This window comes from Littorina saxatilis, linkage group LG13 (assembly GCF_037325665.1).
Source record: "Littorina saxatilis isolate snail1 linkage group LG13, US_GU_Lsax_2.0, whole genome shotgun sequence".
Taxonomy (NCBI): Eukaryota; Metazoa; Mollusca; class Gastropoda; order Littorinimorpha; family Littorinidae; genus Littorina; species Littorina saxatilis.
Genome location: NC_090257.1, coordinates 44,142,567 through 44,168,918, shown reverse-complemented (window position 1 = coordinate 44,168,918; position 26,352 = coordinate 44,142,567). Strand labels below are relative to the sequence as shown.

General features: G+C 46.4%; 1 protein-coding gene across 1 annotated transcript in view; it reads right to left on the bottom strand.

Annotated features, from left to right (window-relative positions):
* Window positions 1–551: 551 nt before the first annotated feature.
* Window positions 552–26,352, bottom strand: part of LOC138945820 (WD repeat and FYVE domain-containing protein 2-like) — a 33,317-nt gene continuing 7,516 nt past the window's right edge. Inside the window, exons 4-12 of the mRNA XM_070317325.1 lie at window positions 19,846–19,900; window positions 14,893–15,043; window positions 14,478–14,590; window positions 13,561–13,687; window positions 12,293–12,398; window positions 10,789–10,890; window positions 8,853–8,983; window positions 6,294–6,402; window positions 552–5,979 (exon numbers count right to left, since the gene is read on the bottom strand). Of these exons, the coding sequence (XP_070173426.1) occupies window positions 5,950–5,979; window positions 6,294–6,402; window positions 8,853–8,983; window positions 10,789–10,890; window positions 12,293–12,398; window positions 13,561–13,687; window positions 14,478–14,590; window positions 14,893–15,043; window positions 19,846–19,900 (924 nt within the window). The 3' untranslated portion in view covers window positions 552–5,949. The remainder of the gene's footprint in view (window positions 5,980–6,293; window positions 6,403–8,852; window positions 8,984–10,788; window positions 10,891–12,292; window positions 12,399–13,560; window positions 13,688–14,477; window positions 14,591–14,892; window positions 15,044–19,845; window positions 19,901–26,352) is intronic.

Genomic DNA, 26,352 nt, shown 5'->3' with positions numbered 1-26,352 from the left:
CAAGGGAAGCGTTGTGGACAGCGCAGTGGACAGCGCAGTGACATTCTAAAAATAGTAATAGTAACTTACAACTGAACGGGAAAGCCACACGAAGGAAGGGAGATAAACGCCAAACACTGGAGAAGATAAGGAAGAGTTACTTATAATGGTGAAATGAACACAAAAACCAAAATCAGTTCAGCGCTGCGCGCTGAGAGCACGTGTTGAAATATCTCATCGATGATATTGTGTCCGGGGTGTAGCTGAATACGGTGTCCAAATTTGAAAAAGATCCACCGAGAACTTTGGCGTTGTGATGTGGTGTAGCGGCTATGGTGTGTCGGTATGGGGGCCCGGGTAGCTGAGGTGGAACCAAAATAGCTGAGGTGGAACCAAAATCGGTTCAGCGCTGCGCGCTGAGAGCACGTATTGAAATATGTCATCGATGAGGTTGTGTCCGGGGTCTCTCTGAATAAGCCCACCAAATTTGAAGCAGATCCATCGAGAACTTTGGCCGTGCATGGCGAATACACAAATACACAAACACACAGACACACAGACACAAGTCGTAGATGAATGTCTTTAAATTTGACTGCACTGTGTTTAAACTAGCCACTATTTTGTCCACCGATATCTTTCCGGTCTTGTTTTGAATGATGACTGCCGACACAGGTATATTATCTACAAGTTACTATCCCCCTTCATTGGCTCTGTCGACGCCCGTTTTTAACCGCTTGCTTACCCTTATATAATTAACCGACCATAGGGCGTCAGCGTCCCGAACTGAATCCTTTGTATGTCATCAAAAATATTGAATTCTGGGTAGGGAAATTCTTTGAGAAATGACGATGGGTGATTGTATCACCGCGTGTCGACTGGATGTAATGGTGGTTGCCTACTACTAGTTTGATCCACTTCTGCTGCTGTTAATTACCTCCCTTGTTTTGCATGTGTATCATATGTTGGTGTTGTGCTTTGTCAGATCAGAGAACTGTCACCCGTTAGAGGGGAAACCGGGCAAATTATTGGCAAAATAAAATCTCACCTGCTGCTTTGTTTTTTTATCTTTGCATTCATTTAACAAAAACATTGAAAAAAACTTCAGCGTATATATAGAGTAATGTTTTTTGTTTGTTTGTTTGTTTGCTTAACGCCCAGCCGACCACGAAGGGCCATATCAGGGCGGTGCTGCTTTGACATATAATGTGCGCCACACACAAGACAGAAGTCGCAGCACAGGCTTCATGTCTCACCCAGTCACATTATTCTGACACCGGACCAACCAGTCCTAGTACTAACCCCATAATGCCAGACGCCAGGCGGAGCAGCCACTAGATTGCCAATTTTAAAGTCTTAGGTATGACCCGGCCGGGGTTCGAACCCACGACCTCTCGATCACGGGGCGGACGCCTTACCACTAGGCCAACCGTGCCGGTCAGTAGTAATGGGGTTATCTAACTGCCTTGAGCATACAAAAACAGAAGTATGTGTGTATTGGTCCCTTGATTGGTACACAGATTTGTTTCCAGATTTAAAAAAAAACCACATTCACAGAATCTTAGGGGATAGTCTGATAGATCAAATGTAACTCAGATTTTCAGAAATTCCGACCACTGCATCCCATGTACAATAATCATTCGAATACATTCAACTTGACTGGATTTCTGAAGCCTGTATACAAACACTTGAAATGCTCTGAAAACTATCGTAAGAAAAGACACATACAAAAACAGCTTTTCACACGTCAAAGTTACGTCAACACAATGAATGGCGGAGAGTGGAACAACACACGTCAAGTTACGTCAACACAATGAATGGCGGAGAGTGGAACAACACACAGCATGGAAAGCAAACAGTCAAATGATGACCAAAATGGACACTAGCTAAGTCAGGGAGTGGCTTTTTAAATCCACACTACCACACCTAAAAACCGGTGAGAATGAAAAGCTCTTTCAGAAACATGTTTTCATTTTTGGCTCACGAAGTGTAGCCTATGCGATCGTAACTTTGTCTGTCTGTGCGTTTGTGCGTGCGTGTGTGTGTGTGTGTGTATGTCTGTGGTAGAAACTTTAACATTTCCGAGTCTATGTGTGAGTGGTTATCCAAGACTATGGATAAAGCTCGCATAAGATTACGTCACGGTCAAAAGTGTTTGACGTCAATTAATGCATCATGACGGCATGCCTCCCTGTAGTCTTTCTCTCTCGTGTGGTGTGTGTGGTCTCGGTCATTGTTATTTTGAGCGGGCCGAGACTATTTGGCAGTCGTGTCCCTGTAAGTAGGCTACATGCAGACAGACAGATCTAGATCTAGTGTCTCTCTTTCTTGCACAGTGTCACCTAAGCTTACTGTGTGTGTGGGTGTGTATGTGTGACGGAGTGATTGAGTTTGTGTTACTGTTTGTCTATTTCTTACGTGAGCCTTGAAGGCTTCGCCTCTTGTTATTATTTTACTATCTCCTTGCTGGGAAATTGTGTCCGCTTCCTCTCAGTGAAAAGCTAACAGCAACCACAGTGGCACTACCCACGTGCCTGCATTTTAGGTGTAATCATGCAGTCACCCCCATTTCTGGCAGAAGTCTGTTACATGCCACAGCAGTGACACGGGGGTGGGACATAGATACTGTCTCCGAGTCTAAACATAAAGTTGACCTGTGTCCGTCCCTGCCGGAATTCCAACCTGTGACCCTAGGATCACAAGAGCTCCACCAGGAGAGCTACCAGGAGAGCTACCAGGAGAGCTACCAGGAGAGCTACCAGGAGAGCTACCAGGAGAGCTACCAAGCCCTGTCACAACTGGGAACCCCTATAAACTTGGTGTATTTTCAGAAAAATGAGCGTACTCCACACAGCATTTGAACGTCCATGATACATTTAAAACAAATGCTTCTTTAATTGTTTATTGGCAGAAGCTGTAATCATGTGTCAACATACTTGATCGGCTTCGGGATGCGCTTGTGAAGAAAAGTAGTCTAGGATTTTTACTTGTCGTATTTTTTTCCACTGACCGTACTGATCATATATACGACAAAATGGTATGGGTTCCCAGGTCTGACACACACTCAGCCACAGTCTTCATGCATGGGAAGCGTCCAATCACAGCTCTATAGAAACCAAGGTTACGCCAAGAGAAAGATGACAAACAACTTTCTGTCTTTCCTCACAGCTATAAACACTGGACAAAAAGCATTTCGCATTAACATAGGCAATCTTAATACATGTATTTATTCGCACGTGAGGTTTGCCATCACACTGAATGAATCTCTTTAGTTCTCTCTGGTTTCAGTTAATGACATCACTTGCATTGGGGCTTATTCGGTAAATGGCGTAAAAAAACACGTGGAAGCATGATAAAAATACGGCATTAATGTCAAACATGGAACAATGATCATAAAACATACGTGTAAGCATGATAAAATACGGCTCTAATGCCAAACATGGAACAATGATCATAAAACGTACATGGCCTTTACATGACTGCCAGCATCAAAACTAGCACAGAAAAAGATGTGCACACATACACCATACACACTAAAACACACACACACACTAACACACACACAAACACACACCACACACACTAAAACACACACACTAACAGTAACACACACACAAACACACACCACACACACACACACACAAACTAATATACACACTCACACACACCACACACTAAAACACACACACACACAAACACACACTCACACACACCACACACACTAATACACACACACAAAAACACACTCACACACCATACATACACCACACAAACACACACTAATACACACACACACCACACAAACAATAAAACACACACACACACACACACAAACTAATACACACACTCACTAACACACACACACACACACACACACTTACTGAACTGAAACACATCAGGTGTCAGGGGTATAGAGGCAGACTGGAAGATACAAAGAGACCGATGTCTTAATGCTACCTCTACATATTTACAAATAAAAACAACTAATGCCATCAGCCATGTGTACATCCATCCACTCGATAATCAACCAACTAATCACTGCTGAATGTATGTATCACTGCTTAATGTATGTACAAGGAAAAGATTCAACACAAACATGTTTACCTCGATCATAAGCAATGGTTTACACTGAATTTAACAAAACAGAAAAACACAGGTTTATTCAAACAGTGGCAAGAAAGAAATGTAAGGAAGTTCCGCAGGCACACACACACACACACACACACACACACACACACACACACACACACACACACACACACACACACACACACACACACACACACACATCACTGAATATGGAATTAGTTCCGTTCTGATATTTTTAAAAGACAGCATGATAAAATTCCTTTAAAATCAGTCTAAGTTCACAAAGTTTCAACTCAACAACTTGTTTACAAACGAAACAGATGGCACACAAAATATGTGTTTCATACGCAAATGAATTTACACAAATGAATTTACACAAGGGATCTTGATGACATGATTATAGAACCATTTTAAACAATTGATGATTCAAATGCCGGGACTGACACCACCCATCACACATTGACACTGTCTTCAATTTGTTCGATGGCTTTAAATGCCTCCCAAGACGACAAATTCATACAAATACAAAGTGAGCTCCAGAATTCTCATGAAGCCTTTAGCTCATGAACAAGCATAGCATGATGGAAAGTAAGTCAAAGTCAACATTGGTCACTAAGAGTTTCAGTATTAAAAGCTGGGTTCAATACCAAGTCAAATGTCAGACAGTGGGCGGGTCAGTGCAAATTCTTTACTTTCTGCAATCCGTTATCACACTTTTTTCAACAACAACAACAACAGCAAAGCACAACAACAACAACACACACAGATAGACATTCTGGGAAAATGGTGATAAATTGGAATGAATCGTTATTAACACTGATCTTCTATCGGATCTTCTGAATGAGTCAACTAAAAACCGTTTCCTTTAATCAAATTCAGGAAGCAAGCAAGGTTTAAAAACAATACAAACTTCATTCCAACTCACTGAGAAGAATATGCATAAAATCACAAAATGGTAAAATGCTCAAACTGTGCAGAACAAACTAAGTCTTGACACTGTATTACAAGTGTTTCGACATCTTCACTTTAACATGTAGGGGATACTGAACAGTATTTTTTCATTAAATTTGATCAAAATCTACAGGTGCAAAATGACCGATTCACCTAATTCTATGCCCGGTAGGCTTCAACCTTCTAATGTTTTCTGCAGCACAACTGAACATTCTGTCAAAAGGTTTACTCACAATTGATCATTCTGTCAAAAGGTTTACTCACAATTGATCATTCTGTCAAAAGGTTTACTCACAATTGATCATTCTGTCAAAAGGTTTACTCACAATTGATCATTCTGTCAAAAGGTTTACTCACAATTGATCATTCTGTCAAAAGGTTTACTCACAATTGATCATTCTGTCAAAAGGTTTACTCACAATTGATCATTCTGACAAAAGGTTTACTCACAATTGATCAAATGTTAGTAGACAGAATGTTATTCATGGTACACATTGTGAAAGTCAAACAGTATAATGGACACAGCGGCCAACCCCCTTTTTAAGAACCCCCCAATGTAAGACTCCGCCCCTTTTAAGACCTTGATTGTTGACATCTTCTGTTGATACCCTCTGTAAATGTCCCCCCATTTTAAGACTCCCTCCTTTTTAAGACCCAACTTTCTGTGTGGAGGTCCTACAAGGGGGGTGCCACTGTGCCAGCAATCTAATTTACACAAGCTCTCATCGGCTATTTTACGCTTTACGACACTGGCACTGTTGAAACGTTGCTTTATGCTCCGATGACTATGAAGTAAAAAATGACAGGCGATGAAACTCCAGTGGTGCAACGGACTCATCACTTCCTGACAGTGCGGAACATGGGGTGGTGGTGGTGATGGTGCCTGGCTGTCTACGGAGAAGCTGGGACCCGGCTGAAAGACTGCTGGTGGAATCAGTGGACTACACTCCCAATGTCCCATATCTGAAACACAACACACATGTCACAGTGCTACCCTTCCCTTGAGGAATATTGAAATGGGAGAAAACTAGGGAGCCATGGAAATTAATTTAGAAGACTTAATCAAAAGAAAATCTGAGAAAGAGCACATAAGAATCACCTGCTTATCAACCTCAATGACACAGGCACACACACACACACACACACACACACACACACACACACACACACACACACACACAGACGGACAGGCACACACACACACACACACACACACACACACACACACACACACACACAGCCACACACACACACAGCCACACACACACACAGCCTACCTTCATGACTCTGTCCTTGCCTGTGGTCAACAGCAAGTTACGTGTCACGTCCAGAGCCATGTGGACGATGCTGTGTCGCGTGTCATGGAACGTGGCCAGTGGAGCTTTGCTGGAAAAACAACCAAAGTAACAATTACAACACTTGTCAGCTGTATGCTGTTTTGATGTGCAAAGTATCTTTCAGCAAGGACTTTATATCAGAAAAATAACTATTGACTTAGTCAGTATCTTTATACACAGGTTAGAAAAAGCACACAAAACCATGGAAATACACAGACCCAGACACAAAATGAGAGAAACACACACACACACACACACACATACATACAGCCACACACCACTCACTCACACACACACACTAACACACACACACACACACACACACATACATACAGCCACACACCACTCACTCACACACACACACTAACACACACACACACACCACTCACACACACTCAATCAATCAATCAATAGGAAGCTTATATAGCGCGTATTCCGTGGGTACAGTTCTAAGCGCTTGTCGAAGAGTTGTCAACACAGGACTAACAAAGAAACTAACATCTACAGACGGACACGAACCCTATCACACACTAGCAAACCCTGATAAACATACAACAAACAACTGTTTAACCACAATGTACACATCAATAGCTAGGTCCAAACAAAATAATATTAAGCACAAAGAAAACACCTCTCACAGAGCACAGCACAAGAATGTCTTTTGGGGCACAACACATCACGTCGAACATGAAAGTTGCAGCCAGTTACGGGAAGAAGTGAGTCTTCAACCTACTCTTGAACGCGTCAAGAGAGGGGCTCTGGCGAAGCTCAAGCGGCAGGGAGTTCCAGACAGAGGGGCCCGCGGAGGGAAATGCACGCTGACCAGCAGATGCGAGTTTCGAGCGAGGGATGTGAAGGCGGAGTGGGTCAGCAGCAGAACAAAGGGGACAGTCGGAGGGCAGGGTGTACAGGGTGAAAAGGACAGGGCCGAGGACAGACCCTTGTGGGACGCCGAAGCGGACAGGGACAGGCTGAGAAGAGAACGAATCAGTGATGACAGTCTGAGAGCGGTTCTGGAGGTAGTTCCGGAACCAAGAGAGGGCGGTGTCGTGAATGCCGAACGTGGAACTGAGGCGATCGACGAGTAGCTGATGGTCGATCGTGTCGAAGGCCGCGGAAAGGTCCAGCAGCACAAGGGCAGAGACGAGACCGCTATCTGTTGCGTTTAGGAGGTCCGTGGTGATTCGCAGGAGCGCCGTCTCGGTGCTGTGGTGAGGGCGGTACGCTGACTGGTACACTGGCATCAGCGAGTTCCGAGACAGGTGGGCGCTCAACTGCTCCAGGATGATACGCTCCAGAAGCTTGGAGAGGAAGGGCAGGTTGGACACAGGACGATAGTTCTTCAACTCGTTGACGTCAAGGCCGGGCTTCTTGATGAGTGGGCGGACAACGGCAGACTTGAAGCAGTCGGGAACGACGCTTGTGGCCAGGGAGATGTTGATGATATCTGTGATAGACGGCAGGAGCTTGTCCAGACACTTGGTGAAGAGGAAGCCTGGCAGGGGGTCTAGCTCGCAGGTCTTGATGGCCGTCTTGGTGATGAGTCGCTTGACGTTGTTTTGAGTGACAGGCTGAAAGCACGTGAGGGGGGAGCCGGAGAAGGAGGGGGAGGGTGGGGACTGGGACGAAGGGCTGCTGATCGAGTGTTCTCCAAAGATTGTCAATCTTGTCCTTGAAGAACTCCGAGAATAACTCCGGGATATCTTGTGGTGGGTGAGCAGTGGGTAAGGGGGCAGCGGGGGAGAAGCCCAGGAGAGAGGACATGATGGAGAACAGCTCCCTGGATGATGAGGCGTTGGCGATGCGGTCGTGGAAGTGCTCGACCTTGGCAGCAGTGACGGCTAGCATGACTCGAAGCAGCGCATCCCTGAGAATCTGCCGGTGAACCTCCAGGCCAGAGTGTCGCCATGCACGCTCCGCTCGCCGTCTCTCGATCTTGGCGGCTGTGATGTCCTCAGAGAACCAGGGAGCCGGCTGTCGCTCAGAGACTGCACATAGGGATGGCGGGGCGTGTTTGTCGAGGAGCTAGGGCAGAGTCAAGCTGAAGAAATGGGCGGGGTCAGAGGACGGGTCTCGCTGGGCAAGCAGCAGGGCAGCTTCGTCTCCAAAAGCATCTGTCTCAATGTCTCGTAGCTTGCGACGTGTGACCATCTTCCGCTTCTGTGCTGGCTTGGTGATGTTGACGACGAAGTTGATGGCAGTGTGGTCGGAGAGAAGATGGTCGTTGGCGATGAGGCTGGAGACCAGATTGTACGAGGGTCGAGTGACAATCCATCCAGGATGTGGCCACGGGAGTGGGAGGGAAAAGGAACGACCTGGTCCACACTGTAGCTGTCCAACAGCGCACGGGCCCGCACACACTAACACCCACACACACCCACTCCACTCACACACTCACACACACACACAAACACACACACACACTCACACACACACACACAAACACACCCACCCACCCCCCGCCCGCCTGCACGCACGCACGCACGCACACAAACTTACTCTTCATCTGTAATGAGGCCGAAGCATTCGTCGCAGACTCTAACATCGTACTCGTATCCCATGGGGGGCAGGGTGGAGCGCTTGTTGCTGCACTTGTTGCAGAACACTTTGCCGCACCGCCGACAGTGATGCTACACACACACACACGTTAATATATCATGCCAACTGTCACACTTGTTGCAGAACACTTTGCCGCACCGCCGACAGTGATGCTACACACACACACACACACGTTGATATATCATGCCAACTGTCACACAATGCTGCAGAACATCTTCTCACATAAACAATACAATATAGAAAAGACACGCCCTTATTGTCATCATTTTTATGAGTTTTCATTTGTAACCACCTGGGGAACAAAAAACAATGTTCATATGTGATAAATGGAGGTAATGAATGGTTTGAGCTTCAGGCAAAACATGGAGTGAAAGGAAATGCCATGAGGCTGTTTATTCTATACCTAGAACCATCACGGCTTTCGACTTTCCAAGGACAACGACTGTAAACATTCACCGTCAAAGATCAAATCAATGTTGAAAATTACCGCGACGTCTCATGGTCAATTTGCGACTAAGCTTCGCAATCGCAAATTGCGCAAAGAAAAGTCTTATCACGTTTTAAAGAAAAGGGCCAAGCTAAAAAGTGACTGACCTCACAAATATGATGGCAGCTTTGTGAATTTTAAGACACGAAGAAAATCGTCGCAAAGTTTACATTTGACGTATAATACAAATATGACACAACCGCTTGAACTTTTGACGCGTATTGGAGCCCTTTATTGCATTCTATCTATTCAAACTGTTGGTGATTGTGCGTACTATTGCACTACCAAAATGATGACAAAAATGATGTTTGGTGTTTTGTTGCCAGACCTGCATTTTTGTGTTGGTCCTCGGGGAGCATATCACCTTCTGTTACATCGTTACCAACCTCAGCCTTGTAGCCTTGTTTTCTCAGGGAGCATATCACCTTCTGTTACATCGTTATCAACCTCAGCCTTGTGGCCTTGTTTTCTCAGGGAGCATATCACCTTCTGTTACATCGTTATCAACCTCAGCCTTGTGGCCTTGTTTTCTCAGGAAGCATATCACCTTCTGTTACATCGTTATCAACCTCAGCCTTGTGGCATTGTTTTCTCGGGGAGCATATCACCTTCTGTTACATCGTTATCAACCTCAGCCTTGCGGCCTTGTTTTCTCAGGGAGCATATCACCTTCTGTTACATCGTTATCAACCTCAGCCTTGTGGCCTTGTTTTCTCAGGGAGCATATCACCTTCTGTTACATCGTTATCAACCTCAGCCTTGCGGCCTTGTTTTCTCAGGGAGCATATCACCTTCTGTTACATCGTTATCAACCTCAGCCTTGTGGCCTTGTTTTCTCAGGGAGCATATCACCTTCTGTTACATCGTTATCAACCTCAGCCTTGGGGCCTTGTTTTCTCGGGGAGCATATCACCTTCTGTTACATCGTTATCAACCTCAGCCTTGTGGCCTTGTTTTCTCCGGGAGCATATCACCTTCTGTTACATCGTTATCAACCTCAGCCTTGCGGCCTTGTTTTCTCGGGGAGCATATCACCTTCTGTTACATCGTTATCAACCTCAGCCTTGCGGCCTTGTTTTCTCGGGGAGCATATCACCTTCTGTTACATCGTTATCAACCTCAGCCTTGCGGCCTTGTTTTCTCAGGGAGCATATCACCTTCTGTTACATCGTTATTAACCTCAGCCTTGCGGCCTTGTTTTCTCAGGGAGCATATCACCTTCTGTTACATCGTTATCAACCTCAGCCTTGCGGCCACGGTCGATAAAGATGAAACAGAAGACACGTCTGATGACAAGCCACCAAACATCTTATATCTCCCTGAACATGGATACCACTATCACACACATGTGTTTGACAGCCAGAAGGCAGAGTATGAATGTCTACTGACCTGTCTGTTACCGATGGTCTTCTCATCCCACATTTTGCGGAAGTTCCAGAAGAACGGACATTGACACTTGCTGCAACAGTCGCCCTCTCGCCATTCTGGTGTCTGCACACAGAACATCAAACAATTCATGTTTATGTCATGTCTTCCACAGAACATCAAACACTCCAGGTAAATATTGATGTCATGTCTTCCCTGCTCAAACCCTGTCAAGAGCTTGACAGACTTCAGCCAACAAGCAAAACAAGAAATAAACAAACATCTGGTTTTAGGTGGTATGAATTCATCCAAATGACATACAAACACAATTATTCCAATGCCAACAATAATAGCAGAAGTTCTTAACGGGATAAGCTTACAGCATACACAGGTAACAACCTCTAAAGTCAATAATGCTTGTCAGGGAATGGCTTTTATGACCAATTGGCAACAGTGATAAAATCCCTCACTGCAGTAGTGATCTATAAAACTTTATCAGAGCTACAACACCAGAGGGATTCTTTCCAGCACAAACACAGTACACCAACCCAGGCTTCTCCATTTATACAATTACAGTCCACCTGTGATGAAAGGACACCCTTGGGACCAGTTAATAGTGTCCCTACATTGCAGGTAGCCTGTCATGACAGGTATGTTTAGGTCCAGTTAATAGTGACCCTACATTGCAGGTAGCCTGTCATGACAGGTATGTTTAGGTCCAGTTAATAGTGTCCCTACATTGCAGGTAGCCTGTCATGACAGGTATGTTTAGGTCCAGTTAATAGTGTCCCTACATTGCAGGTGGCCTGTCATGACAGGTATGTTTAGGTCCAGTTAATAGTGTCCCTACATTGCAGGTAGCCTGTCATGACAGGTATGTTTAGGTCCAGTTAATAGTGTCCCTACATTGCAGGTGGCCTGTCATGACAGGTATGTTTAGGTCCAGTTAATAGTGTCCCTACATTGCAGGTGGCCTGTCATGACAGGTATGTTTAGGTCCAGTTAATAGTGTCCCTACATTGCAGGTGGCCTGTCATGACAGGTATGTTTAGGTCCAGTTAATAGTGTCCCTACATTGCAGGTGGCCTGTCATGACAGGTATGTTTAGGTCCAGATAATAAACTAAGGGACTTTTTCTTCGTTATGAAGGAATCCCTATACAGGGCAATTATCCTCATTGGTTGGTGCGCCTAAGGTCCTTAGAGTGAAAGATAAAGTGGATGGTGTACCTATGAAAATAAAAAGAGGGGTGGGTTGGTAGGCAAGCTACTGCTTTTCGCGGACAAATGAGGGTATCCTTCCATAAGAGGTGTCCACTCATCAGAGGTACCACGGTACAATCACCCAAAATGACAGAAATAGAATCAAGACAAAAACATGAAAGGTCTTCTTCTTCAGCATTCACCAGTTGTGTTTCTCACAGTCTGAGGCCTGCTGAAGTTATGAGGTGGCAGGAGGTGTAATGAGGTGGCAGGAGGTGTAACTGTAAAAAGAGTGACTTTCATCTGAAGCAAAACACGATACCAACCTCCACACGCTTGACGTCCATGTCCCACATTCCCAGAATGCAATCGTCCGACCCCGACACCAACTGCTTGCTGCTCTGAATGTAGCACAGGCCCTGTACCTTGTCTCTGTCAACATGACATAAATCACAGTATTAAGGACACGCTTGACTTAACATCTATTTTAAAAGGAATGTCTCTTTGTTTTTGGATTTATTTTAAAAGATTTAAATCATCCCAATATTTGTATTAAACAATGATTTCTCCTTTGGATGTAATGCCAGTATGTAGAGGTTACATGCCGAGTCTCAGTGATTATCAAAAATAATGGTCGCAGTTAGCGGATCATGAAAAATGCGAGCTTCAGCGAGCTTTTTCATGACCGTGAACTGAGACCATTATTTTTAATAATCACTGAGACGAGGTATGTAACCTCTTTATTCCTCCTTTCTTCAGTTATTCAAAGAAAAGAGAAGTTTTGTGCGAAAGTTTGATCGAATCCAAATCACTCAACCAGTCTACCTGCGCTGGCGATTGAATAATGCGCGGTTGTATAGTTCAGGGAAAATCAATCAATTCTGTTAACACTTCTTGTCAGTTTCCCTGTTTTGGACTAAAATCAAGTACACAGTTATGTTGTTATTCTGCTGTGCCGGTAAAGGCAGATAGTGTGTGTTCTGTTCATGTTTTGGTATCGCTTAGGAAATGTTCTTTCTTCGAATGGGACAAGCAGACGAACTTTTGCACCCGTGTTCCAACGTTAAAAACTGTATGAAGTTCAGTTTTCTGGGGCAAAATAGTGTATGAAACCGCTGTATGTTCTTTAAATTGATGCGATGTGTGCATTTGGTTGCGTGTGATCTGTTTATAAAATGAAATATTGTCGAAAACTAACCGTCGGATTGCAGTCTCTTGTCCAAGCAACTCAGTTCAGAAAATTTGGAAGGGGAACTACTCTTGTCGTACGAGAGTTTCGTGGTCATGAAAAAGCTCGCTGAAGCTCGCATTTTTCATGATCCGCGAACTTCGACCATTATTTTCAATAATCACTGAAACGAGGCATGTAACCGCTACATATCCGGACCTATCTGGAAGTAAACTATACACAGTTGGATACAAACATGATAGCTAGCAATGTTGATGCTATTTCAACACACACACACAACTTCTGCAAACACTGCCTTCCCTAACACACACACACACACACACACACACACACACACACACACACAACACACATACACACCCACCACGCTGAAGAGAAGCAAGAAGTGGCGATTTCCACCATTACCTGTGACCTTGAAGTTCAAAGGCCGTGCCCTTTTTGCCGCCGATGTCCCAGACAATTATGGACTGGTCAAAACTGCCGGAGAAGAGCAGCTTACGTTCCAAGTCCCACGCCAAGCACCGCACGCTCCCTGTATGATATTTAAGTAATATAGGTTTGATCAAATGCAATCATCTACAAGTTACTGCTTCAGCGAACACACACACACACTTTAAAGACCTCAGAAATCTGACAAAGTCAGGTCTTTAGTTAAAACGGAGGGAATTTTAAAATGGGGATAAATGTACTGAAGAGAAAGTGTGATAAAGTAGGCAGTGAAAAGGGGGAGTCTGATAAAGTAGGCAGTGAAAAGGGGGAGTCTGAAACTTCCTTTATGTCTTTATTGGGTGTTTAACGTCGTTTTCAACCACGAAGGTTATATCGCGACGGGGAAAGGGGGGAGAGGGGATAGAGCCACTTGTCAATTGTTTCTTGTTCACAAAAGCACTAATCAAAAATTTGCTCCAGGGGCTTGCATTATAGTACAATATATTACCTTACTGGGAGAATGCAAGTACAAAGGACTTAACATTTCTTACATACTGCTTGACTAAAATCTTCACAAAAATGGACTATATTCTATACAAGAAACACTTAACAAGGGTAAAAGGAGAAAGAGAATCCGTTAGTCGCCTCTTACGACATGCTGGGGAGCATCGGGTAAATTCTTCCCCCTAACCCGCGGGGGGTAGTCTTAAACTGGGGTTCCAGCATACAAATCTTCTGAAGGGGAAACACACATTTGTACAGCACTCCGATTTTCACGACTACCTTACTGATCTGACTGCATTAAATTCTGCAATAACATGTTCTGCCCTATGTTAGGGCAACCACGTCTTTCACTTAGAACAAGCTGTCATCCTGCACAACGCATCACTGACCTGAATGACCTTTGAGCGTGGTGATGAGTTCAAAGGTCGTGTCCTTCAACTTGAGCACAGACACCTGACCAGAGTAGTCTCCCACAAATGTGTACTTGGACTGTTCGTCAAATCTTGCAACAGGTTAAGGATGTTGAGAACTACACTGTCACTGACAATGACAGAACTGGCATGAATACCCCCAAAATGAAGTATGATTGCCTAAATGGCAGGGGGAAATGACATATAATACATGTAAAAGGCTCCTCATGTAAAAACACAAATGTATGTGGGAGTTGCAGGTGACACAAGCAGAAGAACAAGACATCTACACAGCTTCTTCTTCTTCTTGTCCATCACACAGATCTATGTCTACACAGCTTCTTCTTCTTCTTGTCGATCACACAGATCTATGTCTACACAGCATGAAGGATACTCCATGCAGAGACACCAGGCGGTGGCCTGGTAGCCACCCAGACGCCGCCCTGTCTCGGAGCAATGCCACTGGAAGTACTTGTCCTTGCCACAGCTCAGCACCCACTCACACGCCAGGGAGAACTTGACCGCCATCACGCGGCCCTGGTGAGCTGCACACCACACAATCAAACATTTTAGTAATAAATTTGTATTTGATTAATATACTTACCAACTCACATATATAGCAATTTACCTCAGTTTAGTGCTAGGACGCTTGTACGCATCACCTTGGTAACAAGGGAAGCAACCCTAAAAAAAGAACGGCCTTGACCCTTTAGAAGGACCACGTGACCGGGGCCACTTCCCATGTGCGTGCGCATAAAGCGCCGCCATGTTATCATTCCCTTTGCAGCGATTTAAAAAACGCATTTCTTTTTTTTATATATATATATAGCGGGGTAGGACTAGGAGGGAGGGACTCAGATATGTGAGTTGGTAAGTATATTAATCAAATGAAAATTCATTACTAAAATTTTTGATTAAATTACATATACTCTACCAACTCACATATAGCAGATTGCTACTATAGGTGGTGGGAAGAAACTCACTTTAAGAAGCAGGCAAAACTTGCCCCGCCACTACCATAGCTGGTAGAGCGTTACTCCCATCCTGACGCTGGCTGGCAACGTCGCGCAGGTAATAATTCAGAAAAACGTCCTCCGACCTCCAGTAGGCGGATTCGAGGGCTTCTGACAGCCTTCCGGATTTCAGAACAGCCAGGGAAGACAGCCAGGGAAGGCAGCCAGGGAAGACGCCCAAGCTCTTGCCTCATGTGTACGAGCAGATGTGAGAGGAAGGACTGACTGCCCCCCCCCCCCCCCCCCCTTTCTGGTTTTTCCACCAATCATACGCTTGCCGGATAAGCGTTGAGATCCACCTGGCTAAGGTAACCCTAGACACATCTTTGCTACGAGCTGTGTTAAGTGATATAAACAAGAGTTTTTGTTCTTTACATCTTAACAAAGCCGTGGGAGTCAGATAACTGCTGAGCACTCGGACCGGGGAGTTAACAATGTCAGGATCACCCGGAGCAAGAATCCTACTGAGCGGGGGAATCCTAATAATAGGGGAAACTTGTCCAGGCTTTTGGTTCTTGGCTAAGAACTCAGGACGAAAACGCAAAGTTACAGAACTGTCTGCTTCAAACGACGAATCCCTAGGAATGCCTGAGAGAGCGTGAATCTCACTGCCTCTCCTAGCTGTGGCCAACAGAACGAGAAGTAGAGCTTTCCGAGTCAGGTTAGGCAGGCCAACAGAACGAGACGTAGAGCTTTCCGAGTCAGGTTAGGCAGGCCAACAGAACGAGAAGTAGAGCTTTCCGAGTCAGGTTAGGCAGGCCAACAGAACGAGACGTAGAGCTTTCCGAGTCAGGTTAGGCAGGCCAACAGAACGAGACGTAGAGCTTTCCGAGTCAGGTTAGGCAGGCCAACAGAACGAGACGTAGAGCTTTCCGAGTCAGGTTAGGCAGGCCAACAGAACGAGACGTAGAGCTTTCCGAGTCAGGTTAGGCAGGCCAACAGAACGAGACGTAGAGCTTTCCGAGTCAGGTTAGGCAGGCCAACAGAACGAGACGTAGAGCTTTCCGAGTCAGGTTAGGCAGGCCAGCAGAACGAGAAGTAGAGCTTTCCGAGTCAGATTAGGCAGGCCAACAGAACGAGACGTAGAGCTTTCCGAGTCAGATTAGGCAGGCCAACAGAACGAGAAGTAGAGCTTTCCGAGTCAGATTAGGCAGGCCAGCAGAACGAGAAGTAGAGCTTTCCGAGTCAGGTTAGGCAGGCTAGCAGAACGAGAAGTAGAGCTTTCCGAGTCAGATTAGGCAGGCCAACAGAACGAGAAGTAGAGCTTTCCGAGTCAGATTAGGCAGGCCAGCAGAACGAGAAGTAGAGCTTTCCGAGTCAGATTAGGCAGGCCAGCAGAACGAGAAGTAGAGCTTTCCGAGTCAGGTTAGGCAGGCCAGCAGAACGAGAAGTAGAGCTTTCCGAGTCAGATTAGGCAGGCCAACAGAACGAGACGTAGAGCTTTCCAAGTCAGGTTAGGCAGGCCAGCAGAACGAGAAGTAGAGCTTTCCGAGTCAGATTAGGCAGGCCAGCAGAACGAGAAGTAGAGCTTTCCGAGTCAGATTAGGCAGGCCAGCAGAACGAGAAGTAGAGCTTTCCGAGTCAGATTAGGCAGGCCAGCAGAACGAGAAGTAGAGCTTTCCGAGTCAGGTTAGGCAGGCCAGCAGAACGAGAAGTAGAGCTTTCCGAGTCAGATTAGGCAGGCCAACAGAACGAGACGTAGAGCTTTCCAAGTCAGGTTAGGCAGGCCAGCAGAACGAGAAGTAGAGCTTTCCGAGTCAGATTAGGCAGGCCAGCAGAACGAGAAGTAGAGCTTTCCGAGTCAGATTAGGCAGGCCAGCAGAACGAGAAGTAGAGCTTTCCGAGTCAGATTAGGCAGGCCAGCAGAACGAGAAGTAGAGCTTTCCGAGTCAGATTAGGCAGGCCAACAGCATGCAAGGGCTCAAACTCTTGCGACCTTTAGAAATTAAGTACAAGGAAGAGATCCCAGGCCAGCAAAGGGGCTTTTCCTTTAGAAAACCCTAACGCTGAGCCCCTGAGGACACTAGCAATGACGCCCCCCAGATTAATGGTGTGTCCGAACTGTTTTAGTGTAGAAGAGATTGCTGATCTCCTCACTCTAAGGGATGAAGGTGACCTTCCTTGCGACGCCAACCACGACAGATGGTTGGCCACCTGCATGGACCGAGGGGAAGTAGGGTTGACTCCGTTTACCGTGCACCAACTGACCCAAGCAGACCAATGAGAAGCGTAAACAGAACCGGTGGATTCTCTATGCGCTTTCTGAACTAACAGTAATGTGGAGTCTGATGCGTCTGAGCGGCGCAGTGAGTCCCGCACAGTCTCCAGCCGTGAAGCCGAAGTGCCTGAGGGTTGTCGTGGTGGATTCCCGTTCTCGGTTGCAACAGCTCTCCCTTTCTTAGATTTAGAGGAATGGGAGGACCGACAGCGAGACGCAAGAGATCCGGATACCAATGCTGACTCGGCCACATTGGGGCAATCAGAACCAGAGAAGGTTGGTCCAATTCCGCCTTTTTCAGCACTCTGCCCAGCAACTGAAACCTGGGAAAGGCGTAAGCAACGAGGCCTGACCAGTCGATCTCCATCGCATTGACCTTCCAGGCCTCCGGGTCCGGGAACGGGGACACGAACACAGAGAGCCTGCGGGAAAACCTGGTCGCAAAGAGATCGACCAGAGGCTTGTCCACTTGCGCCCACAGGCGCTGGAGAGCCTGATGAGTGAGCGTCCATTCGGTGTGAATGACGCTCGACGACCGGCTGAGCGAATCGTCTAGGACATTTAACCTCCCTGGCAGAAACTTCGCTGACACCGTTATGCTGTGGACACTGCACCAAACTAAAATTTGGCAAGCTCTGACCGACAGAGTGTGAGAGTGGGAACCGCCTTGACGGTTTATGTAGGCTGCCACGGTCATGTTGTCCGTGTTCAGCCGAATGTGTTTGCCCTTTACCAGATGGAGAAAAGTCTGAAACGCCAGAAAAACCGCCTCGAGCTCCAGAACATTTATGTGTAACTTGGCCTGATCGGCAGTCCACAAGCCCGAGGCCGTGTGGTAAGACAGATGGGCGCCCTGAAAGAGAGGCGTCCGTCAACAAGTCCTCGTCTGGTGGAGGGAGCGGGCGGGGATGTAGCTCAGTCGGTAGCGTGCTGGATTTGTATCCAGTTGGCCGCTGTCAGCGTGAGTTTGTCCCCATGTTCGGCGAGAGATTTATTTCTCAGAGTCAACTTTGTGTGCAGACTCTCCTCGGTGTCCGAACACCCCCGTCTATACACGCAAGCACAAGACCAAGTGCGCACGAAAAAGATCCTGTAATCCATGTCAGAGTTCGGTGGGTTATAGAAACATGAAAATACCCAGCATGCTTCCTCCGAAAACGGCGTATGGCTGCCTAAATGGCGGGGTAAAAAACGGTCATACACGTAAAATTCCACTCGTGCAAAAAACACGAGTGTACGTGGGAGTTTCAGCCCACGAACGCAGAAGGAGAAGAAGAAGGAGGAGGGAGCGAAATGGGGACGCCCTGAGAAATCCAAAGAAGAAGCCATTGATTTGTGGTCGGGAACCAAGGTGAACAGTTTCTGCTAAGTAGACAGCAGAACCATGAGCTGTGAAGCTCGAGCGTAATCAGCACACGTCCACCGCATGTAAACGCTTGGAAAGGAATGATAACATGGTGGCGCTTTATACGCACGCACACGGGAAGTGGCCCCGTTCACGTGGTCCTTCTAAAGGGTCAAGGCCGTTCTTTTTTTAGGGTTGCTTCCCTTGTTACCAAGGTGATGCATACAAGCGTCCTAGCACTAAACTGAGGTAAATTGCTATGTGAGTTGGTAGAGTATATAATTTAATCACACTAAGTCTTAGTATCAATCACTATGCCTTGGTGAACTTAGTATCAAAAATACTCAAACAAGAGGTGTTTAGCACAAAAAAATTGTTAATGTTGAAACTAAATACAGTCAAACCTTAACGACCACCTGCCCACCTACAACACAACGCGTGCTAGAATCTGTTATTGCACATATCCCACCTCAAAGGATTCCTGATTGGTTTTTCTATATATAATTCACCTTTCCATAGCAACCTCCTATAATAACCACTTGTGGTCGGTCCCTTGGCTGATTGTTATAGACAGGTTGATCTGTATCAGAACAATCAAAATAGCAACAAATGCATCTTCTTTTTCTTCATCTTGCAATTTTTCTTACTTAAAATTAATAACTACAAAACACTGCGTATCTACAAGAGTACACAAACTAACAAAACCCATACATAAACCAATGTTAATGACATCATCAAAATGCTTTCAAGGACAATGAAACGAGGTCATACCAATGAAATCTCTTTTGTGTGTCATCCGATTGAAGTCATCCTCCATCACAAATTCCTGAAAATGCACACATACAGTAGATGACTAGATGCTTAACACACACCCATTAGATGACTAGATGCTTAACACACACACAGTAGATGACTAGATGCCTAACACACACACAGTAGATGACTAGATGCTTAACACACACACAGTAGATGACTAGATGCTTAACACACACACAGTAGATGACTAGATGCCTAACACACATACAGTAGATGACTAGATGCTTAACACACACACAGTAGATGACTAGATGCTTAACACACACACAGTAGATGACTAGATACTTAACACACACACACACACACAGTAGATGACTAGATGCTTAACACATACACAGTAGATGACTAGATGCCTAACACACACACACAGTAGATGACTAGATGCTTAACACACACACACAGTAGATGACTAGATGCCTAACACACACACACACAGTAGATGACTAGATGCCTAACAGTAACACATACACAGTAGATGACTAGATTCCTAGCACATACACAGTAGATGCAGGGATGTTGTTAGGCGTCGGACATCAGACATAGACCGATTAAAAGGCTCAAATGTCCGATTCACATAGCCGCATGGCGGTCAGATGTCCTATCGTTTTAAACTGAGCGCGGTCATTGTCCGATAAGGACTCCATTCCTTCGGACAGCGTGTTATTTGATAATTTTTCTTTCAGTTTCATAATAGAAATCTTCATAAAGCGACCGAGCGCTTTCGCATACATGTGCACTGAAGTGGTGCAGGGACGATCTTGCGTTTTCCGAACCGTGTAAGTACACCACAGAGATAGAATATTGTATCTCTGTGACGTACACCCGTCTACAGCACACTACAGTTAAGAGTACGGGAGACAACTCTAACTGACCAAGGCTCGCGTCTGCTTTAATTTGCTTTTGGTTGTAGATGAAGCACACGGCACTGAATTATGCCACCAAAAAAAACTAAAGCCTGCTAAAGAACAGCAAAAGCTGAACACGTTTGGCGTTTGAACGGCATCGTGTGCTAAATTAGGGCCACGAACAGGGGAAAACACGGCAAGCATCATTCTGGAAAGTTACAGTGCCAATTTAAACTACTCACTTATCGCCCCCCCCCCCCCCCCTGGCGCAAATCAAGAGCACACGATAATCCCAAAGAAATGACACTCCTCTTTCTCTCCCTCTTATCACTTACAGTTATACTCACACACCTGCGCGCGCACACACTCACATACACCTGACACACACGCAATCACTCTCGTGCGCACATACATCACACATAGCCAAGTCATGTATTGATTTGGGCAAATAACGAGGGCAGTTTATTCAAGAGAATACCATCTGACAATGAGAGATATCATTGTGCAGTGATAAGTCCCATAAGTCCACAACAAAAAACAACAAACATTTGGTTACACTAACAACAAACACAAGGAGCCCTCACTCAAAGATTTAACACCGTGAATAATGATTACATAACAAGGTTCGAGTCGCTTCATGCACACCCTCACTTCAAGTGAAGGCACAAACAGGCGTGCATTTGCCTCAAAATTAAAAACATGCAACGGATTGCTAACAAAATACAACGGTGGATGCCGGGGGTGGATGGGGGGTAAGAAATAGTTGGCATATGCCCGCTGCGCCGCGCTGGTAAGGACTGACCACAATGTGTTGCTCTCCCGTTCTTATAGACCCCCGCTGATGCATCACACGTGCAAGCCCCCCGGCAACATGGACATTGCGGCTGGGCTATTCTCCTTGACTTTCACAAGTCCTCCTCTCCCCTCTCTTTCTAATTACGGGCCTAAGTGTTGATATCCTGCTTTACTACCCTCTCTTCCCTACCTGCCAACACTGATCCCTTTAGGCCTACCTCAAGTATCTAACATCCTCCTCCTCCACCCGCGGCTAATCTGTCTCGTTTAAATAGAGTTTATCTGACGCTGTCCGCTCTATCTAAACTCACACTTAAACTACTCACTTATCGCCCCCCCCCCCCCCCCTGGCGCAAATCAAGAGCACACGATAATCCCAAAGAAATGACACTCCTCTTTCTCTCCCTCTTATCACTTACAGTTATACTCACACACCTGCGCGCGCACACACTCACATACACCTGACACACACGCAATCACTCTCGTGCGCACATACATCACACATAGCCAAGTCATGTATTGATTTGGGCAAATAACGAGGGCAGTTTATTCAAGAGAATACCATCTGACAATGAGAGATATCATTGTGCAGTGATAAGTCCCAAATTAGAGGTACTACTCGTTATTCAGCCCAACTAAAGACAGTATACTAGGTTAGAGGTGGGAGGTTTAGGATTTTTGTGATGTTATACATGAAGGAGTTGCCTGGGCTAGGGCTACATGTGATCTGCAGGATGATCTTTTGTGGCAGCTGGTCTAAGTAGCCTAAGTACGCGTTGCTTTTCCAATCCCCCATCACCTTGACAATTTCCCCCGGCACACCACAACTCAACGCCCACGCGGCACCACCCCGCCGAAAGCTGTGGCTGGAGAAGTTTCCCCCAGCAACAGCGGTAGTCAAGCGCAGTTTCTTATTAAAGTCTGATCCTTTCATCGGGAAGACCTGCGCCTTGGGGTCCATCGGCCCCAACAAAGGTAACACAGCGGTCACGGCAGACACTGGACACAAGGGATGGAGTGACATTGCCGGGAGCTTAATTTCAACAGAGCGCTCTTTACGCTGAATCGTTTTGCTCCATTGGAGCGTTATTGACATGCCCGTACCCAGAATAACCACCTGGTCTCTTGTGAGCTGCTTACAAGGATCGAAGTTCCCGTTGTCCTGAAACAAGTTCGATCTCCGGAGAACTCCGAAAAAAAGCACCAAACACGCAGCCCAGAACACAATATCTTGCCTACACTCAAGGTCCAGCTGGCTTTTTATTATGTGTAGTAATTCAGGGGTGATTGGGGTTTTCTTATCAGTGGCACACCCCTTGCATTTTTCGATGCCCTTAAGTGTTGTCTGGACGTACCACGAGTCCCTGAATGGGTGCGGCAAGCCGCTTTCAAGATGAAGAATGCGAATAATGTTGATGTATTGCTTGATGGAGGACGGTTTCAAACGTCGGGCTAGGTACGCTGCGTATTGCGCAACAGTCTGCTCGTTCACAGGCACTGGCATTATGTCCATCTCCCCACAGAAACGTAAATACGAGGTAAGGTGGATGCGGTAAGTCTTCCTAGTGTTATCAGAAAAGGCACTTGCTCTGTAATCCAACACTTCTGCCGTCAGTTGCGCCCCTAATGGGGGCTGCTGGTCTGAAAAACAAGGAACAACAGGGCTTGGTCAGACATATGGTCACACAGGTTGATGTCGGGGGGTCTCCCCCGGTGCCAGAATGTCAACAGACGCACTAAGTCTTCGCGCCGTCTGGGCTCATGGAGGCGGGAAATTGTGTCAGCCATGATGTTTACACTACCAGCCACATGTATCGCCGCGATTTTGCAGTTCACTTTTGCACATTCCCACGCCATTTTACGGAGCAGACTGTTCACATACTTATTAGTCGATCTGCCCTTATTAATGATAGCTTTTGCCACAGTACTATCGGTATGAATAATCACTTCTTGTCCGCACCACATCGGAGCCCATCGTGTCACTGCTTGCACCACAGCGCACACTTCTTTATAGTTAATATGTAGCTCCTTTGCTGCCTGCATGTCTTTTTCAAAGATGGTGTACTGCCAGTCACCTTGCCAAAAGGCACCCGCTGCAATATTACATGCATCTACATGAACATGCTGTTTTGCATTGTGAAAGTAATATACTGTGCCGTTAAATACATGCATAAAAGAAAGCCACCATTGTACATCCTTATGAAATTCGCCAGATAGTTTCGCTTTGTGTCGCTGCTGCTGAAGGGGTTTAATCGTGTCCAGTATCCGCCGCAGAAAGAATTTTCCTCCTCTGACAGCCTGACAGGCCCAATTAAGGGACCCCGCTTTGCTTTGTAGCTGAGTTTTTGTCGCGCGCTTCTTTCCTCGGATCTGGAGGAGTCGCTGCCGCAGTTGCTGCAACTTGTCACTTCCAAGTGACAGGGTGTTGTTTCGCGTGTCGATGTCGACACCGAGAAACGTGATACGTTGAGTAGGCCCCACCACCTTCTTCCAGCTAATGTTGAAACCCAGTTCCCTCAATAATCTAATTAAAGACAGTAACATGTCATTGCACTCTTGTCTGGTAGCTGCTACCAGAAGAAAATCATCAATATACGCTAACACACCTGGCATGCCTTTCCGTGCCATGCATCTGCGAATAGCTTGCGACAGGCGATGGAAGTGTGATGGCCCTACGTTGCTGCCAAAAGGCAGCCGACTGTCAAAGAGATAAGTAGGTTTCTTTTCACCTGTGAAATGCCATTTCAGCCCAGTCATACAATAATCGTCCGGACTGATGCATACTGACCGATAGGCGGACTGCAAGTCTACTTTTGCACACCAATACCCTGTCTTCGCTAGGGCGCACGCGTCAGATACGGTTTGAAATTTAGCTGACTCAGGTATAGAATAGTCGTTCATTGCCCTACCTGTGGGTTTGCTAGCGTCATGGATCAACCTGATGCTGCCATCATCCTTGGGAATCGCAGCGATAGCGCTTACCACAGTTGGTTTTCTACTAGCTACAATGTAATAACCTTTTTCTATCTGATCTAATAGCTCTTTTTCCACAGCTTTATGGTGTTCGTTCGATGACCTATGGTTTGTTTGCTCTACGTCTAGTACGCCTGCCCTACTCTCTTCTGTTACACGGAAACCGTTTCTTATGCCATCTAATAAAAAGGTTTTGTCGTGATCGCCTTCTAGCACCTTGTGCCACATTTGAGATTTAGCATTAATGGAATCACTATTTCCGAGAAATTCGCACTTATTGGAATCTAGCTGAGGGAACGGGCTGTTGAAGGTGGGGCCTACCGTTTTGTCGGCAATTCGTTGCGCTGTGTCCTAGGCTGGGGAGGTGGTAGCTGTCACTTTGTGGTCCTTGCCGGGGTGGCCCATGCCGCAGGTGTCGCAGACGTGGAGGAATCTGCAGCGGGACCCATAGGGACAGTCGCCTTTGTTGGTATACAATAAGCACACTTCCTTCCCGTTGGGTCCCGCTGGTCGCCGGGAACCGCCGCTGGCCGTCGTAGCCTTGCCGCCCTTGTTGTCTTGGACGCCATGCTGGAGCCGGTCCCGCAGGATCACCGTGGACAGGTGGGGGTTGGGGGTTCCCCACTTGAATCCGCTGGACGACTGGCGCCTTCTGTACTCGTCGTCGTACAGAAGCACCGACTGCCACAAGTATCTGGCCCCCAGCTCGCCTATCATCTCTGTGTACCGGAGGTAGGCGGTCGAGTCAAACCCGGGCTTCTCAGCACTCAACTTCGCCATGATGCGTGCGTTTGCCACAATCCAGTGGCAGGGGGAGACTTTGTCAAGTTTTGGTCTCTGGTTGAGTTTTAGGATGACACCTCCCCCGAGTGTCACCTCTTCCTCGGCCGCCATCGACCCCGGCACAAAATCCAGAATGGAAAAATAGGAGGTCTCACCTGTTGGCTGCAGTGACAAGCCGCCTAACAGTCCCTGGAGTGGTTCCACGCTTTTTTCCTCAGTCACCCGCTGGGATAGTGGCCCTCCCCCGCTTCGCTTTTGCAGGGCCGCCACTGCTACTCTCAGCGCTACGTAGTGGCCACGCTTGAGACCCAGGCCCTCCAAATCCTGGGCAGTCGCATTTCTCAGCACATTGAGGGTGTTCAACTCCTCATCCTGGAGAACTTTAACCACCGTTAAAGGCAGATCTGTTGCCCACGCTCCAAATTCGAAGTCCATATTGCTCTAAGAAATAGTTGGCATATGCCCGCTGCGCCGCGCTGGTAAGGACTGACCACAATGTGTTGCTCTCCCGTTCTTATAGACCCCCGCTGATGCATCACACGTGCAAGCCCCCCGGCAACATGGACATTGCGGCTGGGCTATTCTCCTTGACTTTCACAAGTCCTCCTCTCCCCTCTCTTTCTAATTACGGGCCTAAGTGTTGATATCCTGCTTTACTACCCTCTCTTCCCTACCTGCCAACACTGATCCCTTTAGGCCTACCTCAAGTATCTAACATCCTCCTCCTCCACCCGCGGCTAATCTGTCTCGTTTAAATAGAGTTTATCTGACGCTGTCCGCTCTATCTAAACTCACACAACAGTGTCGCCGCTGAAACCTTTACAATTTCGGAAAGTAAAGTTACGTCACTTGTAGATGGTGTCGGTACAGCAGGAAATTCACACAAACGCTGTTTAGTCCTAGTTGGTTAGAAGTTGACAGCAAAGAGACCATCTATATAGGCAAACTGTTTTGTCGAACCTGTCAAGAAAAAGCCCCGTCAGGAAATCATGCAAACTGTGTGCTAATCAAAGTAAGAGTGTTGAAGTTTTTGGTTGCTTTTTAGTTTTTTGTTTCTTTTTTGTGT